This window comes from Varanus komodoensis, unplaced genomic scaffold (assembly GCF_004798865.1).
Source record: "Varanus komodoensis strain SLA01 unplaced genomic scaffold, ASM479886v1 scaffold13_1, whole genome shotgun sequence".
Classification (NCBI taxonomy): domain Eukaryota; kingdom Metazoa; phylum Chordata; class Lepidosauria; order Squamata; family Varanidae; genus Varanus; species Varanus komodoensis.
In genome coordinates, this window is record NW_025335408.1 from 10,271,820 (window position 1) to 10,291,432 (window position 19,613).

The 19,613-nt window shown below is 38.1% G+C and overlaps 1 protein-coding gene across 6 annotated transcripts in view; it reads right to left on the reverse strand.

Annotated features, from left to right (window-relative positions):
• ANKRD26 (ankyrin repeat domain 26) overlaps positions 1-19,613 on the reverse strand; it is a 76,190-nt gene that overhangs the window by 12,402 nt on the left and 44,175 nt on the right. For all 6 annotated transcript variants that reach the window (XR_006413980.1, XR_006413981.1, XM_044423042.1 and 3 more), the window contains 11 exons: positions 15,771-15,917; positions 13,542-14,498; positions 11,838-11,990; positions 11,171-11,346; positions 8,304-8,397; positions 7,884-7,961; positions 7,094-7,228; positions 6,051-6,163; positions 5,208-5,349; positions 2,985-3,275; positions 2,535-2,770 (listed from right to left, as the gene is read on the reverse strand). Coding sequence is in view for 4 of the 6 variants with exons in the window: in XM_044423042.1 (XP_044278977.1) it covers positions 2,535-2,770; positions 2,985-3,275; positions 5,208-5,349; positions 6,051-6,163; positions 7,094-7,228; positions 7,884-7,961; positions 8,304-8,397; positions 11,171-11,346; positions 11,838-11,990; positions 13,542-14,498; positions 15,771-15,917 (2,522 nt within the window). In the remaining 2 variants the exon portion in view is untranslated. The remainder of the gene's footprint in view (positions 1-2,534; positions 2,771-2,984; positions 3,276-5,207; positions 5,350-6,050; positions 6,164-7,093; positions 7,229-7,883; positions 7,962-8,303; positions 8,398-11,170; positions 11,347-11,837; positions 11,991-13,541; positions 14,499-15,770; positions 15,918-19,613) is intronic.

The window sequence follows — 19,613 nt, forward strand, 5'->3', positions numbered from 1 at the left end:
AGCAAGATTGCTGTCAGGAAGAAGGGGGTTATTCTTTTCTCCAAACTCATGAACATTTCCTTCATTGTTTTAAAAAAGAATAAGGGCTCAGATTCAGGGCTGGCTGTCAATCTGGTTTTTGGAGAGTGGGAAAAGAAAAAGCTCCTTTTTCCTCATCTGAAAACTCCCATATAGCACAGGGAGAGCAATTTTTAAACCTGAAGACATCCATCTAGCTCCCTAGAAGTTGTTGAGGCTGCATTCCTTGTTTCTCATTTTCCTTCTCTCCTTGCTAATGTTCCATTTCCCTGAGTAACACATGGTTTTTGAAGGTCACTGAACTTCAGAATTCTCAGGCCAATTTTCATTTTCACATTTCCTTTTAATTTACAAGCAAATATGTATACCTGGGAGAGAACCAAAGCATGCTGAAATCACTAACTTGTACTTAGGTGGCCCTGCTTTGCCTCCCAGCGATAGCAAAGGTCTACCAAGTTTGGTATTAGAAAAAAGTAGTTAGGGGCCGATAGGGAGATAAATTATGAAATGCTTCTACTAGTGCACAGTAGTGGGAAACTGCTGAGTTGTAGGGCTGGATAAGCAGTTTCATGCTCATCTATCTTCAACCTGAGCAGTAGTGTGCAGGGTAGGTAGTTATATTTACTTCTCTGTAGCGTACAGGAGCAGTGGGAGTTTCTGCCCCTTTCATACCTTAGGTGTTTAAACAGGAAATTTCTCTCCAAACCAAATGATCTCCCTCCCACTTAAAAATCAAAGTCAGAGTTATGAAAAAGATATAATAACCTCATTGGAGGCATGAAGGATGGGCTTAGTAGCACGTATCCTTTAACCCAAAACCCTCTATATTAGAATCATCTAAAAATAAGATGTAAGAGGCCCAGGTATGTTAATTCCCTCCCAGTTCCCCCCACCCCTTTTAACTGACATGGTAAGCTTCCTGGTGTCTTGGTTCTCATCAGTTGCTTCCTTTCTTTTCCTTAAATATAAATGAAAAGTTTTCTGCATGTCTGAAGAAACCTCACCAAATATACTATCATTGCTAGATCTTTGTTCCTAAGTTCTGTCAAGTAGTTTCTAATTTATGCCAAATGAATGCATTCCAAGATGTTCTGTCCATGCCAGTCCTGCTCAGCTCTTGTAAACTCAAGGCTGTAGCTTCCTTTATGGAGTCAATCCATCTATTATTTGATCCTCCTCTTCTTCCACCTTCAAATTTCCCCTAACATGATTGTCCTCTTCAGCGATTCTTGCCTTCTCATGATGTACCCAAAGTACAACAGCTTCAGTTTTGTCATTTTTTACTTTCAATGAAAATTCTGGTTTGATTTGTTCTTTTTATTTCTGTTTGTATTTGTCTTACTCAAAGGTATTCATAAAGCTGTCTTCCAGTGCCATTGTTTCGAATGCATCCATTTTCTTCCTTTCAGCTTTCTTCACTGTTCAGCTTTTACACGCATACATAGTGATTTAAAATACAACAGTGTGGATGATCTTAGCCTTGACCTCCACTGAAACAACTTACACTTGATGATCTTTTCTAGTTTCTTCATTGCTGCCCTTCAGTCTCAGCTGTCTCCTATTTTTTGTCTGAGTCTCTGTGTGAACTGACAACAGAGCAAAGGTATCTAAAATCTTTCACAATTTCTTCATTGTCAACATTATTCTTGTGCAATTCTCCTGTAGTCATGATTCCTATTTTCTTAATGTTCAGCAGGACTCCTGCTTTTACACTTTCACTTTTATAAGGAGTCATGTCAATTCACTGCTGCATTCTGTAAGATGGCATTATTTGCTTATCTTAAATTATTGATAGAACTTCCAACAATTTTCACTCTTTAGTTCTCTCAATCTCAGTAGTGCAATTTTTTTTAATATTTCTTGTGTATTAGGTCTTTGTGTGGCCCTATTCTGATAGCAGAAGGGGAAAGGAGAAGGGGACAGCAGAGGATGAGATGGTCAGATAGTGTCACTGATGCAATGAACATGAATTTGGGTGAACTCTGGGAAACAATGGAGGACAGGAGGACTTGGCGTGCTGTGGCCCATGGGGTCATGAACAGTTGGGCATGCCTTTGCAACTAAACAACAGCAACAACAACAAATTGATAGCATGGGACCACCAACTTCAGTATTAGAACAAATGATGATGGGAGCATACAGACACCTGGAATACCTGTTTGTATCTTTAGAAACATGAGTATAATATTAGAAGGCATTTCTGTGCTGTCAGCTAAACTGTTCTCCATATTTTGAAGGGGCATGTTCTTACAATGAACAGAATACTGAAAATCAGGCTTTTATTTCACAACACTTTTATCGACATCTGCGAGAAAATAACTGTTACAACAGATGCAGTTATACTTTTGAAATGCATTGAAAGCTTTCTGGTTAATAAATTTCCACAATAAAACTTTCAGGCTTTTATAATGTTAACCTTTTTTTTCTTTTCCTCTTGGATTTCAACTGATCTAAAAGTGATGCTGCAAGAAAAGGCCGCAAGAAAACTTTAATGTCAGAAGACCCCTCTGACTTACCGATCCAATTTGCTTCCCAAAGACTTCCTCATTTTTAGTTCTTCTGAATACAGACCCTTGTATCTTTCCAGTTCTGTATATGTGGACTCTTTTTGTAAGATATTGTCTTGCTGACTACTTTTCAGTTTGGCCAGCTCAGATTCCAGATCTCTAATTCTGTTCTCCAACTGATTTCTCAGGGAAGCAGTACTAGTAGCTCTTATCTGTTCCAAGGTTTCTTGTGAAGCTGCCTGCGTCTAGAACACAAAAGTTATGTGCTACATTAGAAAAGGAAGAACAGTCTCCATCTCCTCTCAAATATTAATTTTAAAGTAGGACCACAAGGATTAATTCAAGTATTAAATATTGATCATATCACCTTGGCTTAATGTTCTGTTGAGTAAATGTAGCAATTTATCTTGACTATGTAGTGTAAACTGCATACATATTAATGTATACAATTAAGTTTACCTGTAAAAACAAATTGACTTCTTCCAGTTTTTGTCTTATTTCTTGTCTAGCTCGTTCTTCAATGTCTCTCTTGTACTGTTCCACTTGGTTGAGGTCCATTACATTACTCTGTACATGGCGTTTGAGATTTGCAACCTCTTCTTCCAGCTGCACCTTGCTTCTCTCCAGTTTTTCATGATTTCTGTGAAGTATCTTCATAGAAGATAACTGTTCATGTAAATCACGATTTATAGATTCCAACTGCGTACATCTTGAAGACTCAACTTCCAAATGGTGAGAAAGTTCATTAACCTGAACAAATGAGAAGTACTGAATTCAAAACAGGGAAATGGCATCTATTCAGAATAAAGTAAACCCAGAGAAATGTCACATGTCTACACTAATATAGTTAGCTATTTCACATGTATAATTTAGCTGCATGTAACAATTGTAGAAGTGCTAAGGACTGAAGCAATAGAAAATGTGTTAAGGAGGAGTGCATCATTTTATCAGTTAGACAGACTCATTTAGGGTACAATCCTATGGCCTTCAAACACTATTTGGGATTCTGAAGGCTGAGCATCTGCTCCATGCCATGGTTGCAAATGGACTGGAGAGAGGGTAATGGATTAACAGTTTCCAATTGGCGCCTCTGCCTCCTTTAGTTCCCCTCCAAAGCTTTTCATCTAGTTGGGTGAAAAAGGCTGTTTAGAAAGTGATCATTGTTATAATGCTTTATTGTGTGCATCTGAAACAGAGGGCAATGGAGTGGACCCTTAAACATTTAAAATATATACTTATCAAGGCTGCAGAAAACAATTACCACCACAGAAGAGCGGTATGAGATGGAAGGGGAAATGTCTCTTCTAATATGGTACCTGCTGAAAGAACAAGTATGCCTTTTTTACCACTAGTGTTTTACCACTAGTGTGTAAATTGTATGCAAGTATACACACATTTAAAATATTAAAATTAAACTCAAACCATTAATCAACCCTGATTTCTTTAATGAAGCAGCCTTAACCTTATTTTACAGTGGATCGAATCCAAAAAGTGACTTTCACAGAAAGGGCTTCAATCAAGCAGATACTTCTGGAAACTACAAGGAAGGGGAAGGGAGGTGATTTAATTCTATTTCATCTTTCACTTGCTATCTTTCAGTCGTTCCCCAATCCTTCAATCCAGAGTAGATTGGAAGGGGAGCATCGGGGAACTGGTGGCAAATACCTGGCACTGTTCATTTTGAAGAAATCTCTGCTGGATTCAGACATCTATCAATCCTATCTGTTATGAATTGCTTTGCATTTACTTTAATATATATTAAAATGTTAATAGAAAAAGAATGAGTATTTTCTGTATTTTAGATGTAATTCTTATGTACAATATCACCATTTCTACCTATATCGTGATGGTACCTTAAATCCAATCAAGAGTGAATGTGTAATCTTTTCTGTGGCATGTAACAGATTGAATCAATAAGTTGGTTTTGAATTTAAAAAAGAAAATACAATCAACAATTATATTTTTGAAACCGCTCTCTCACACAATCCAGGTTTCTGTGAATATCAGTAATGGAGAAGTGCCATTCTCTGCTTTTATGTTGTATAGCTTTGCTGGTAACCAACTGCTAGCCACCAATTTCTGACATTAGCACAAATTTAACTCTCTGTGAAAAAGACATTAGAGTTTTCACAAATATCATGCCATGAATTTTCCATGAAAGGATAAGAGAGAGAGAGGGAGAACCTGCTCATATACTGAATGCAAAATCTTGGTAATAGTCATAAGGAAAATCACAACACTTGTTTTTTCTTCCATGAGATACTATTATTTGTGCCAATATACAAACACACCTGGTGTGTGCTCAATGCTCCTGAGGAAGTAGATTTACAAAAGCCCTTTGGATCACTTTCTTTTGGTTTGTACAGTTGATAGCACACACCTCTCAGTAATGGAAGTAGATTAGGTTTTATGCAAATAACTTGCATTTACAGGAAAACTATTGCTTCATCAAGCAAGGAAAAAAAATCACACAGCCACAGTCTGCAGGCAGGCTAGGTGGTTGAATGAATGAATGTCTAAACCACAGTTTGAAGAGCAGTTTAAATGTAGTCAAAATGTGTGTTCAGATGAATGCCAAATGAAATTTATTTTTAGAAATCCACAATGCTTTCTTAGGAATCTGTCCCTCCGTACTTACCCACACTCATTACTTTGTTCTTATCTCTTTTTGTACAAGCATACCTTTGTTCTTAGCTTTCCAACTTCTATTTCAATTTCTGAGTATTTGTTCTTTATTTCTCCATGAAAGCTTGTTTGAGATGAACTCTCTCCACTTTCATATTCTTTTACTTTCTTTTTAGTTGTTTTTAGAAGTTTTTTAATTCTGTAGAGCACATATTACAGAAATCATATTAAACTCTTAAGAGGAAAAAATGGATTAAGGCTTTATTTCAATTGCTTTACATATTATATGAAGAATCTTTTTTAGGCTACCCAGAAAGATACTGGCTGACCTTACAACAGATTGCAAACTAGAGTGGGTTGTTCCTGTAACAGCTTGTTTAGTGAATTATGAATACTGAATTCCGTCGCAATTACGAAGGAACCTTGTTTTTTCACAATACAAGTAAATGCACTCATTAACTAGTGAAGCACACACTAGTTTGCTGGGTGATGTTGGTGAAGCTGCAACCTGACCTACCCTTTATCAGTGACAGAAGCAGTGTCACAAATGACAGAGTAATTGTCTCTGTTCTTCTAAATTCTCATCATCTGTGATCTTGCCTTTTTCACTTTTGCTCATCTTGCAGCACTATTACTGTCACTGACAAGAAACTTGGAGTCAATGCTTATTCAAAGATTCAATGCCTATTTCACCCTCTGACTACACAGAGCTTTTGGGTAGCACACACCCACTCCAGATGAGCAGGTTGGGATGCACTAAAAGCCAGGAGAAACAAAATGCCACAAAATGGCTTTTTATGTAAGAAAAGTTCTACCATGGTAGTGCTAAATATTTTTAAAACAGGCATTTTAAACCACAGCACCTTTTTGTTATTTTCAGAAGAATGACAGTTTCCTTACCCGTTACATTCTTTTTGTAATTCACTGCTTCTAATCATTTCTTGTTCTAGTCGTATTTCCATCGATCGCTTTGACTCAACTAACTTCTTCACTTTTTTCTTTTCAATTTCAAGCTAGTAATAGAATAAGCACATACTTTTTATATAAAATATACATTTGTCATTAATAATTGAAAAAGAATCAAGTTGAGAGCTCAAAGTGGCCGAAGGTGGAAAGGGCATTTTACAACTTGCACTTGAGTGTGAGAAAAGGGGAAACAAAATCTAAGGATAATCTACTCCTTGTGAAAATACAAATTTATTCCTGGGCTTTTAGATATTACAGGCTTAGCATCATAGTAAAATTGATGTGATTATTAAGTGAGCACTCTGATCAAATGGATATTGGGTGAGTTCACATGACATGACAACCTAACCTGTGGCTATGCTACAGATCATTTGTTGGCAAGCCCAATTGTGGCAACTGAGATTTATCAAAATTTACTTTTTTTCAGGATTTCAGACTCAACAATATCTATATTAATTCATGGGTTGTCAACATGGCTTGTTGTCTCAAAACAAGCCACCCTTCAGGAAGCAGTCCAAGTTCATACAATGTAACAATCTATAGTGCTTTGCTATGTTGTGTGAATCCAGGTATTGACTAGCTACATTTTTCTAAGAAAGCTCTACTGTTAAAGAACCTAACTGGAAAATATTGCTTTGGTATATGAAGTTCAGGTCTAATGTTCCAAAGAAAGGAAATAACAAAATGCTAAATGATAAACCAGCTTAGATATATTTTCTCATTCCATTTAAGGAGACTTTTTTGTTTGGTGCTAATAAGTTTTGTGAACATCTGCAAGGCTGATGAAGCATGAGGTCTGTTTTTTCTAGGGTGGATTAATCATTTCAAGGTATATGGTTTATTTTATGGGAAATAATAAACCATGTAGGTCTGGCAGCATGATGGGATATGTAAAATGTTGATTCGGAATGGGAAGAAACCTCACCAAAGCTTAGCAAGAAACTCTGATTAATCATCTATATTTGCTTTTGACCCACCTGAGACATGAGCTCTGTCTTTTCTCTTTCAAGCTCAGAAAGGCGAATTCCAAGTTTTGATCTTGACTTCAGTTCTTCTTCCCACATATTGTGAGTATCTTGTGCAGTTACTGAGAGCATGGTTTGCTTCTGGACCTAAAGAATAATCAAGATACTTCTGATGAAAAATGATTACACAAAGAATACTTGAAATAACCAGGCTGGCATTTATATAGAAAATTAAGCCAGTGACATTTAAGTTAAGTCTATACCATGGTCTGGTGATTGGCAAGGCCCCTGCAAGCTCCCTTACTTGCTTCCTTTATAAAACAATGGTGCCTTCTTGTGAGTCACTTCACATATTACTTTCCTGTTCTAGATGGCATTTCTGCTTGAGGTCAGCTGTTTGGGTCACCTGTTATCTGGCCTGACCACACTCAAGTTTATCCTTCTCAGGTGAGAAGCCTGCCTGGAGCAGGAAAGCCTCCTTGCCTGAGAAGGGGCAGATGTTCCTAGATTCTCATCCTGTTCCTCCTCTATTGTCTTTCTTCTGGGGAATTTCATTCACACCCACTGCTTCTTTCTTGTACATTTTATTTAGTTGCAATTTCATGTACTTCTGTAATCTAAGGGTTCCCAGGTAGCTGTTGCAGATACTATGGGTAGGTGGCCATTTTGTCTGCATAAAGTTCAAAATTCACTCCTGAATCTGGGAAATGAAGGAAACAATAGCCAAAGTGCAGTGTCTCTATTTTCATCATTGCATACTCTTTGTACAAACATGTACAGTCACACACAGTGTTTAGTATACCTGGTGATTTAGCTGCTCTTCTAAATTAATTTTTGTTGTTTGTAAGCCCGTGATCAATTCCTCAAGACGACTGTGAACCTATATCCAAAAAAAAAAAAAAAAGTAGTCAGTGATACAAGCTACAGAAGTCTTTAGACTGAAGGAAATTCTATAAAGTGGTCCTTTTGGAAATTAATAATTCTGGTAACTTATAACAATTTATAATTCCTTTAGGAAACTATTCCATTATTCAAGGGTCAAAGAAACTCTTAAAATCAAAATCTATGGCAATAGTTCTCCAAGCATTCTTGCATTATTATTCTGTTCCTTAGAGCAAACCAAATTATAAATTTTAATATTAAGTAATAGTGGAAGAATAGAACAGATGAAATCTTCCTATCTATCTTCTTTTATATCCCAACAATGTAAAGGCTGACTTACAGTGACACTATCCTTCAGGTCTTTCTGAAGAATCTCAATTTTACCAGTTTGTTGGTTGGTTGTTGCTTCCAATCTGGCATTTTCTATTTCAAGTCTTAAAAGAAAAATGTATCTCAAATAAACACAATATAAATAAGTATATTTTCTTTATTTTTATATATTTCAGAATATTTCTACAACATATTTAGTACTATAAATGGCATATCATTGTTTTATATTAACTCTTCATCTTTACTGCATGCTTAAAAGTATATTTCCTGTTAAGTATGAGGAAGCATCCAACAATGACTTAAGTCTCCTAATTGCTCAAGAAAGGCAGAAATTACATGACAAATATTTGTCTTAGGAGAACGTGGGCTTCTCCTTCACTGTATTTCTACCTTTTGCCCAGGACAGAACCTTTCTGAACCCTCTGATTCCTTACCTCTTACATTTTTTCATTCTACTTGATAATAAGTCTGTATTTTCAGTTCAATTCTACTCATCTTTTACACCTTAATACTTGGCTCCAAAACCTGAAATCCTCCGTGGCTGTCCAATTTCTCCTGAGCCTGCTACTGCTAGCAACAGCTGCTATCCAAAGAGACCAACAAAGGTCCAGAAGTTTGGAGAAAGGGGATGGGATATGGAGCGGGGGATGGGGCAGGGAAGGATACTTGAAATGGCAACTCTTCCCTATTCTGAAATAGCAACTCTTTCCTATTCATATGCCAATTATTTTCCTCTCCAACTGACTCAATTCTGACAAGGGCAACAGTATCAGCTATGCAGAACCCCCTATGTTTCCATCTTTCTCCAATGCTTCCCTCACCATCAGTTTATTCAGAATGTGGAACAGGCAGACATCAGTGGGTTTACCATTCAACTGCTACAAAATAGTAATCTAAGCCCATTCACACTCACAAGCAGGTTAAAATGAAATCCTTCCTTTCTTCCATTGCTTTCCAAATTATGCCATCCCTAGGTATCAAATGGAGTCATGAGGCTTCCACTCAGCAGGCTTCTAAGGGAGGTTCCATCCTCCCAAACCATAATCAAGGAAAGTTTCAGTGTTTCCAGAAATGACTCCCCTTGACAGAGAATTGTCTGTTCCTTCTACATTTGACAAAATGCCTGAACAACAGTGAGCAACTCCTCCTCAAAAGGAAGTAGTCCACTCAAAAAATTTAAACTCTGCCTTCTCAGACCATACAGCAATTAAATGAGCCTCTTCCATATGCTCCTGTAATGGTTCACCTCTCTGGATAAGAAAAAGGCCATGTCTTCATCAATTATGAAAGATGACAAGAATACACCAAGACACAATTTCCTTTCATTTTGGATTAACTGCATTTCCTTCTAAACTTCTTTGAGTTCCTTCTCTTCCATAGACTATGGGAATGCAAAGCCAGCCTGGAATAAATCCAGGATTCATAGCAGGAGTCTGTCTGCTGTTTCCTCCAAACAACAGGCTGCCCAGACCTCCAGACATTCTCAAGCCTCCAGTCTCCTTGAGGCAGGAAAACTTCAGTAGTTTCTTTGAAAGTGGAAGTCCTTAGCCATGGATCTCTGGGTACCCAATATAATCTGGCATGGTTATTACATAAGATTTTCTCGACTAATCTAAGGGGAAGTTTTGCCATCTCCAGCCTTCAGATCTTAAACCAGGCTGGAAACAACAAAAGCATCATGGCCATAGATATATTCCCAGGGGTTTATTCCACGTGTTTCATAGTATTGAAAGGAGACTGGAGAGCCATCCTGACCTTGAAGTAGAACAGTACATTTGTGGTATGTACCCTAAGTTCCAGACGGAACCCTTCCACAAAATTAGGCAGGCATTTCACACAGGCAACTACTTCACTTTCACAGACCTCATATAGTTGCACTGTATTCAAAAGAGATGCCTGCATTTTGCCTGCAAGAGTGACAGTTATCAGTACAGGGACCTGCCATCTGAAATGCCTTCAGCTTCCAGGGTATATCCCCGGTTAATTATTTCCACGACAGCACACCTCAGCCTTCAAGGCATTCTTATCAATCCATATTTGGACAACCTTCTACTCTGGTCCTCCTCCCTATGACAGGCAAGCCTGGATCTTAGCAAGATGGACCTTGAGAAATGACAGCTTTCTGGCCAACTGCAGGGTGTGTAATTTTCACTCAGGCAAAAGAACAGAGTCTATCCAGATACTCTGACAGATACAAACAAGGGGTCCATCACCCTAGCCCTGGAATGGGTCTTCGAATTCCAGCAAGAAATAATTGTGCTCAGGTCTCAGAGGTCAGAAGACCTGATGTGCTATACCTCAGGATTAATGATACTCACTCCAGCTGTTGCTACTTCCTTATTAGGACACAACTAATAAGGAACTGCCCATATTTCAGTATCCCTTCAAATCATTTTTTGCAATGGTGGGGCAAACACCAAAATCTTCCCAGGGAGCACCGAGTCCCTCACTTCCTCTGTTAGTGGCCTGTCTTCTGTCTGGCTTCAGAAGGGAACACTTATTGAAGCAACAGGTGGTCAGTACCCTGCTTTCCTTTAGTAAACTATCTATGCCAAAAATATATGAAATACAGTAACTTGGAAAGATTTCACCAGATATTGTAGACATGAACTCCAAGACCACAAGCAAGCATGCATAAAGGAGTTCGTCCTATTTCATCAACCAGGTTGGATTTAGTCGCAAGCTCAATAGGCTATGGAGGCTGTCTTTGTCCCTTTCTTCTGTTGTTTTAAAGGGCTCCCATGAAGTGATATTTGTCACTTGACTCCTGCCTTCATGGGTGGTGAACAGACTTAGCCCATTGCTAGATAAATCCTTTCATACCATAACACTTTAAGTAATCACTGTTCTGAGTTCAACATACTGACATTTTTTTACCTCTGTATATGCTCCTCTAGTTGTTTTATAGTATTATTTGCTCCCGATGATGCTACTAGAAGGTCTTGTAATTTCTGAGCTGCCAGACTTGATTCATGTTCTTTAGCATCCAAAGAATTTCTTAAGTCATGAACAAGTCTTTCAGACTGAAGATATTGTTCTTCTGACTCATTTAGCTGTAAAAAACAGCACAAATAAAACATTACAGGCTAACAGGGCTTAGTAATGACAATGTGATTTCTTTCGGGTTGACTGAAGAACTAGACTGAAATGATTATGAGATAAGCGAAATAAGTTAACGTATTAGTTCAGCACAGTGGCAGCTACATAAATTAACTTCTAATACCTGTATGTAAATGCTAGAAAGCATGAAACTTAGTTGCTTACTTTTATGGGGCTACCCTTTTAGATCTGTATTTCAGCCTGTGTTGGTTAGATGCCGGTACAAACACTACTTAAATCCAATTCCATTTATGTGAAACAAGGGTGTGAAACAAGGGCCACTTTTTGCTAACGCAGCTTTTTCTGGGGTTGGGTAGGCATAGTGTAGTTCTGGGAGAAGGAAAGGGAAGTTTTGGATGTTGGCCATTCCTTTGCTCCCAATGAGAAATATTTCTAAGACGCTATCAAGTAGACTGAAGATATATTAATCAACATTTAACTGTACCTTGGCCTTTATCTTGTCTATTTCATTTTGAAGTTGCTGTTTATCCTCTTCTAGATCAATACGATAACGCGTTGAAACCTCTAATGAAGCTTCTGACATGGACTGCTTCTTAAGAGAATCTGCAAGTTCCTGCTGCAGTTGCCTTATTGTACCCTAACAGAAGAATTTTTATAAAAGTATAGTCTGTACAAATGAAACTTGAATTTCTGGATTTAAATTACTTAAAGTATTTTTAGAATATATACATGAGTCTTAAATCACACAAGCTGTTAGTGTTATGCCTCCCTGGAAGGATTCTCATCAGAAAATGATGGGAAAATTCCTGAGCTGAACATCTTAGAGAAGCAGAATGTTTCTGGAAATGCTGTGGTGATCAGAAGGACTCTATGACTTTGGGGGTTATGTTAGCATATTCATCCATCTCCTCAGGATTCAAAGATGGAAGTGGAACCACCATCTAGTCCTAGGGAATGCCTTGTAAGTAAAGCACTACTTATGTGTAATGCTTCCAATAAGAGTAATACCTTTCCAAGGTGATGATGATGATGATGATGATGATGATGATGATTATTATTATAACATTTCTATGCCACCCCTTGCCGAAACCTCGGGGCGGCTTACAACATGATAAAATACATTGAAATACAATAGTACATAATAAATTACCATTAAATATAAAAATACAAAAGATACATTGATTTACAAATACAAAATTAAAATTATCAGTATAAAATAAAAATATAGGATGAGAAAGAGAAGGAAGAAGAAGTTGCCCAGGCCAGATCATATGTTTTAACAATTGAAATGATGTTTAAATAAAAAGGTCTTTACCTGGCGCCGAAAAACCAGTAGCGACGGTGCCAGGCGGACCTCTTTGGGGAGTGAATTCCATAGGTTGGGCGCCACCGCAGAGAAAGCCCTCCTCCGGGTACTTACTCTCCTAATTTCTTTCATGGAGGGTTCCCGGAGAAGGGACTCTCCCGCAGATCTCAAAGGGCGGTCGGGCATATACGGACGTAAGCGCTCGTTCAGGTAGCCAGGACCCAAGCCGTTTAGGGCTTTGTAGGTCATAATCAACACCTTGAATTGGGCCCCTGAACCCCATGTGGGCTCTAAAAACTCAAAGCCAAATGCCCTTAGTTCTGGGCTAATGGTTGCTGGAATGTCTGTCTTCCAGTTCATGAACTTCTGTCTAGCAGTTCCCTGCTAACTAGTCTGTGCTCTGACCATTGGTTATTCTCTAGTCCTCACCTTTGAGAAATATCAAAACTATGACTGACACTATTGCTAGCTTCACAACCTTGGTGTGCTGTAACACCGCAGCTGGGGTGGCTTAGCTTGAAGTATGATGGTTAAATACAAATTGAATTATTTATTTCCTGATCAATGTATACTGAGATTGTGGAGAGTGCATGGCACTTGCTATTATTTGAAAGATTGCAAGTGTTCTTTTCCATTTATTCAGAATGCATATGTTTATGTAGTGTATGGTGCAGTAAATGGTATACCATTAGATTTGTTAACTTCTGAAGATAAGATGTGCATTAAGGTTAGAACATTTAGAACAGACCATCAACTTGAAGCCCAATCTTTATAGAACCTCAGCATGCAACTCATTCTGCTAATTTAATCAAAATCTTGCTACTGGAAATAGTAATGCATCACCAGTACTTCAGTGCAACTGGTGGAGCAGAGCAAACTTACCTCTCTATCCATCTTTTCTGTTTCATATTTGAAGATTTGCTCTCTTAAATCATTACATTTTGTGATTAATTCTTTATTTCTTTCTTCTATCATCTGCACTTGCTTTTCAGTATCAGCCCTGAGTTTGCTAAATATATCACTGAATCTGTCTTGCACATCAGTCACTACTTTTTCTTTGATAATACCCTTATTTTGAAAATCTTCAAATTGCTGTCGAAGTAAGAGGTTTTCACTTTGAAGCTGTGCCAATCGTTCTTGCATAGATTCTTGTTTTACAGCATATTTGTTAATTTGATCCTTTTCAACTTGTCGTACATTTTCAAGCTCTTTCACTTGGCCCTGTGCCTGACTTAAATCTCTCTGAATACTCTCTAACAGCAAACTCTTTTCTCTGAGACTGTGTGTTACATGATGGAGTTCATTTTCTAGGCTGTTAGCCTTACTCTCAGCTTTACTTAACTGTTGAGACATACTATTGTTGGTTTCTCGTAGAGCACACAGATCATGATCCAGTTTTTCTTTTGAACGAAGCCACTCATCACGCTCTCGTTGAAGCATTCGCTCAAGATCATTTTTTGACAACTGGCATCTTTCAAGTTCTTGCACAGTAGAATTCAAACGGGAACGAAATGAGTCAAGTTCTACTTCCAATCTTTCTTTGTTTTCTTTAATATGCTCTAATTTGGATGTTAGGATTGCAACTTCTGTTTTTGATACATTAATTTGCCCATTGTATTGGAAAACTGTTTGAGTTAAAGCCTCTTCATTTAGTTTCAGTTCTTTTTTAAGTTCTTCTGTTCTTTCTTTCAAGGTTTCATTTTCTTCTAAATATTTGCTTTCTTCTTCCTGATGTCGAATCCTTATGTGGTCAAGCTCTAATCTTAATACAGAAAGTTCATCTTGAAGTATTTGATTTTTGTGGAACAGCTCCTTTTCTTGGTCATGACTATCAGTTATCTGAATGATTCATAAGCAAAAGACCAAATTAATCAGAACTACTCAGAATTCTCTGATATTCTTTTCCTGACCATACTCTCATAACTAATTTTATTCTGGATGGAACAATATATGTTATAATGTGAATACTGTTATGTTTTATTCTCAAAATAGCCCACTCATTGTGTCTTTTCCATATTTTAAATCAACTTATTTATCTTACTGAACTCCTAAAGGAGAAAAATTTATCTTCTTATTTTCTAAAGAATCTCTGATATGCTGAATTGTTACTATGTAAACATGTTGTACATATTAAAAATTGTGTTCCAAAACATGTGCTTTAGTACAAGTCTGCAATTCAGGTAGCATCTCTCCAGCTGGGCCCAACTTTCTATGGTGTGTACACCACATGAAAAATGTAAAGATTCTTTTCCACATACAGAAAGTGTCTTTCTCTCATGGAGGAGGTACCTAAAATCTCAAGCTGGAGCACCAAAAAGATAGAACAGAATTAAATTCAAAAGATAACCTTCAATGTGCACAAATAGAAGCATGATAACTACACAATAACCTATTACAGAACTGTTTGAACTCCAGCATAAGATCTTGCAGAAACCTGCTAGTGGCTATTTTCTTCCATTCATGGAAGGAACCACCCAAAATATATAAAGCATTCCTAAAACTTTCTACTACATAAGAACTGAGATAACAGTAAGCATTATTATTGTCTTTTGTGGTTGAAGTACTTCATATTTATTGCATTAATATCCTGTTTTTTTGCCTGCAAGGTACTCAAGGTGGTTTACATTGGTTCTCTTTGTCTACATTTTATCTTTACAACAACCCTTTGAAGTAGGTTAGGCTGGAAGTCTTTGGACCCTTTGGACTGGCCCAAAGTGAGTTTCAAGGCAAAGGAAGGACTAAACCTGGATCATCTGAGTCCAACACTTTAGTGGCTACACCACACTAACTCGAAATTGTTACTTTACAACATCAGACTGAGCAGGGCAGGGCACTTAAGTAATAAAAATAATTATAAATAATTTTTAAAAATTCAGTGGGAGACTAGATTTAAACTAATGATTTAAAGGCGCCTTTTCTTGTTGGTTTAGAGCATTAGTTAAATAAAGTATTTAACTTACCTACATTCAAAATAAATGTATCCAGTGTCTACCACTATTCCTTTGCATTCATCATGTGTGCTGGTGAAGCAAAACTGCTTCTGTCCTATATTTTGACCTACCTTGCATTAATGTATAACCACATAATTTGATGAAGAGATAAAATTAATACCTCAGAATGTTTAGCTGCTGTTCTTTTTGATTCTTCCTCTAGCTCCTTCTGCTTCCAGAGGTGGCTGCTCAAAATACCCTCTTGTAGAGCTCTGGCATTTTGTTCTTGAGAGAGCTGGCGCTGTGTTTCATTGCGTTCTTCTTCAACCTACAAAATTCATTTAAAATATAAATATGAATGAAACTAAAAATCCCATCCACCTTAAAATATTATGACTTAAGTTTGGGGAGACCAAATACATAGAACATCATTTTGAATTGACAGATAGAAACATAGACAAATGAGTGGAGGGAGAAGAAAAAAATAATGCTAGAGGAGAATGAAATTGAACAAATGTAGATAGTGACAATTATATTAAGATTTGGCTGTATATGCAATAATTACAGAGACTGTTCACAATGTAGTGTTTACAAAAATCCTGCCTCTGAAGTTAAGGCATGCACCAACACTGTTATAAGCACCTATTGAAAGACAACCTTGTTCCAAGAGGTCTTTTGCTGACCCACCATGGTTTTCATGTTATCCTATTTTCAATGCACTGTTTTTATTCTTTTATTTTTTGGCTTTGTACTGTTCACTGTTCTAAAATCTGCTTATATATGGAGCAGTATCGAAATACTGTAAATAAATATAAGTAACATCTGTAGTATAATAAAAAGAAAGCTCAAAGCTAGAAAGCAGAGACTATCAGATCATCTTTTTTCATAAAAAGCTAGTAATGAAAGAAAATTTCTCTGAGCTTGCATGTTAATTTTGTATTTGCCAAATGTCAGAACATGCTTACCATTTGTCGAACAGTATTCACAAGGCCTTGTAACTCCTGAGGAGATTTTTTGAAACTCAGGTCTGGCACACTTGGTGGAAAATCATTCTTAAAAGTGTTTTCTCTCAGAGGTGGCACAGAAAATGAAAGACTTGGAAACAAACTTCCTTGAAATCTAGTAGATGTGATTTTTCTGAACAAAGGATTATAAATATTAGAGCTGCCCAGAGGAGGACTAGAGAATGAAGGAATCAGCTCTTCATCAAGCTGGACAATTTTCTTCATTCTACCAAGTTCAGAATATAATTTGTAGCTTCCACCAGCCTCCATAGCTCTTAGTTTAAAATAATTCCAAGTATTCTGTATATTGATATTTTCCAATTTTCAGTAATTTGACAGTGCCCAAACATTTTTAAAGTTTCTGAATATTTTGCCTTGTCCAACTCTACTAAAACATTTTATTCTCTTTACAAACCATGTACGAGCATAAAGCATCCAAATTAAAAGGGCATTCAGGGTCAAGTTACCCAAATGACAATGTACAAAGGCCCTAATGTTTGTTCCTTCTTCAGTATTAAAAGAAAGGAAGAAACAGACAGGAAAAAAATTCTTAAGTTTGAACTCAAACACTAAGTATATCACTGCTGTTGTTCTAAACAGTGTAAACATGAAAATATGGACAGGTACTGTAAAGCTGTCCATTACAGAACTGCCATATCCACATCTCCTTTCTTCTAGGCTTCAGCTGACATCACAAAACACATAACATCTCTGGTTAATTATGAGGTCACTAAAATTCTTTTAAGTCTATTTTCCTTTTTACACCTAAGAAATATTTATCTCCATTCTAAGCCAAATGATCAGAGAATGTAAGAATGTCTGGATAAGCAAAGCATGCTTAGTGACCATTAATTATTTCCTAAAGGCAGAAAAAAAATTCTATTTCCAATTAGAATGACATTAGGCTGGTCAAAATAATTTGGAATGACTGGGCCAAACCATGTCATGTAATAGTCTAGTGTTATAAAGTACTAATTTATCAAAACAGTAATAACAAACTTATAACTAAGGAGAGTTTTGTTGTTCGTTGATTTATTTTTTAACAAAGACTACTAAAGAGTATTTCCCAGAGGCCTGAAGGTATACCAAATCAAGGCAGTGGTAATTTAACTGCTGGCAACAGAAAAAGCAGGTTGCTTACCTGTAACTGATGTTCTTCGAGTGGCCATCTGTGCAGTCACACATATGGGTGCTGCGCCTGCGCAGTGCCTTTGGCCGAAGGATTACAAGCTAACGGTTTATTTTGGCAGGAAAAAGCTCACTCCCCCTCCCCCACAGCCTATAAAGAGCGGAGCGTCCGCCATTTTGTTCAGTCTTTGACGACCGAACAGACGCCCTCTTGTGGAAAAAATGACTTGTAAATGAGTTCTACCATGAACAGTATCGGTACCGAGAGAACAATGAATATCGGTACCAAGAAACAATGATAACATTCAATAACGACAGAGGTCCACTCACTGACACTGAGCGGGGCTGGCGGGTGGGTTGTGTGACTGCACATGTGGCCACTCGAAGAACATCAGTTACAGGTAAGCAACCTGCTTTTCTTCGTCGTGGCCTCTGTGCATCACACATATGGGTAGATTAACAAACTTACCATAACGGAGGAGGGAAAGCGTCCTCAAAGAAGAACAGATGAAAAAACGGCTCTGCCGAAGGAACAATCTTGTCGAGCGCGGACGTCTAAGCAGTAATGTTTGGCGAGAGTGCAAGGATTCGCCCAAGTAGCAGCTCTACATACATCGTCCATTGGTATTCCCGATGCGAATGCCGATGAGGTAGTCACAGCCCTAGTCAAATGGCCTCGAGGGGTAGTGGGCAAGTCGATATTGGCCAGTTGGTAAGACAGGGTGATGGTATGAACTATCCACTTAGAAAGTCTCTGCGGAGTGACAGGGGCACCTTGGCAACTGGTAGCATATTTAATGAAAAGTCTATGTGAACGTCAGATAGACTCAGTCCTGGATCTGTAGAATGCTAAACAGCGTCGAATGTCAAGTGAATGTAATGTCCTTTCTAACGGAGTAGACGGAGCCGGAAAAAAGGCAGGTAAAATAATATCTTGCCCCATGTGAAAGGGTGTGGATACCTTAGGCAGAAAAGATGGATCGAGCCGCAGGACAACCTTTTCTCTATGACAATTGAGATAAGGTGGGTCTACGGGCAAAGCGCAGATTTCGCTGGCCCTCCGGGCTGAGGTAACCGCAACTAGGAATGCTGTCTTCCATGAGACAAGATGTAAATCGACTGTGGCCAACGGTTCGAAAGGAGCTCTCGTAAGCACTTGCAGAACAACAGAGAGACTCCAGGTGGGCATTACTGGTCTGATCGACGGATTCAGATTATAAAGTCCCTTCAAAAACCTTTTAATAGTAGGTTGGGAGAAAATGGACGAACCGTCCACCATACCCCGATGACAGGCGATGGCCGCCGTATATACTTTAATCGAAGAAGGTTTCAGTCCAGAGTGGTGTAATTCCAGGAGGAACTGAAGAATTTGAGGAATTGACGATGTAAATAGAGCGAATGAACGAGAGTCAGCAAAGGCGGAGAAACACTTCCATTTAGCTTCGTAAGACCTCCGTGTAGAAGGCTTTAAAGCGGAGTCCAATATGTACTGAATGTCCGGATGAAAGGCTGTCGGATTCGATGGCACAGTAGTCGGATCTGACAGTGCTGGTGCAGTGCTGTCCCTAGCGGATTTGGAAGTTGCAACTGTATTAGGTTCGAAAGTAGAGTTCGAACCTTTTGAAGTAGTTGTCGGTGTAGACGTAACGAGGACAGTAGTGGATTTGAAGGTTGGATTCGAACCCCTTGGAGTAGTGACTGGTAGAGACTTAGTGAAGTCAGCTATCGGATTCACCACGCTGTTAGTTTTAATGATAATATATCTGGGTGACGAAGTGTGCTGTCTTTCTGGGTTATCAAGAACGGGAGCAGTGGAAGATGTAGGTATTCCCCGTGAGAAATGTCCAGCAGTGTGGGAAACCAAGGTTGGCGTGGCCACCAAGGAGTAATTA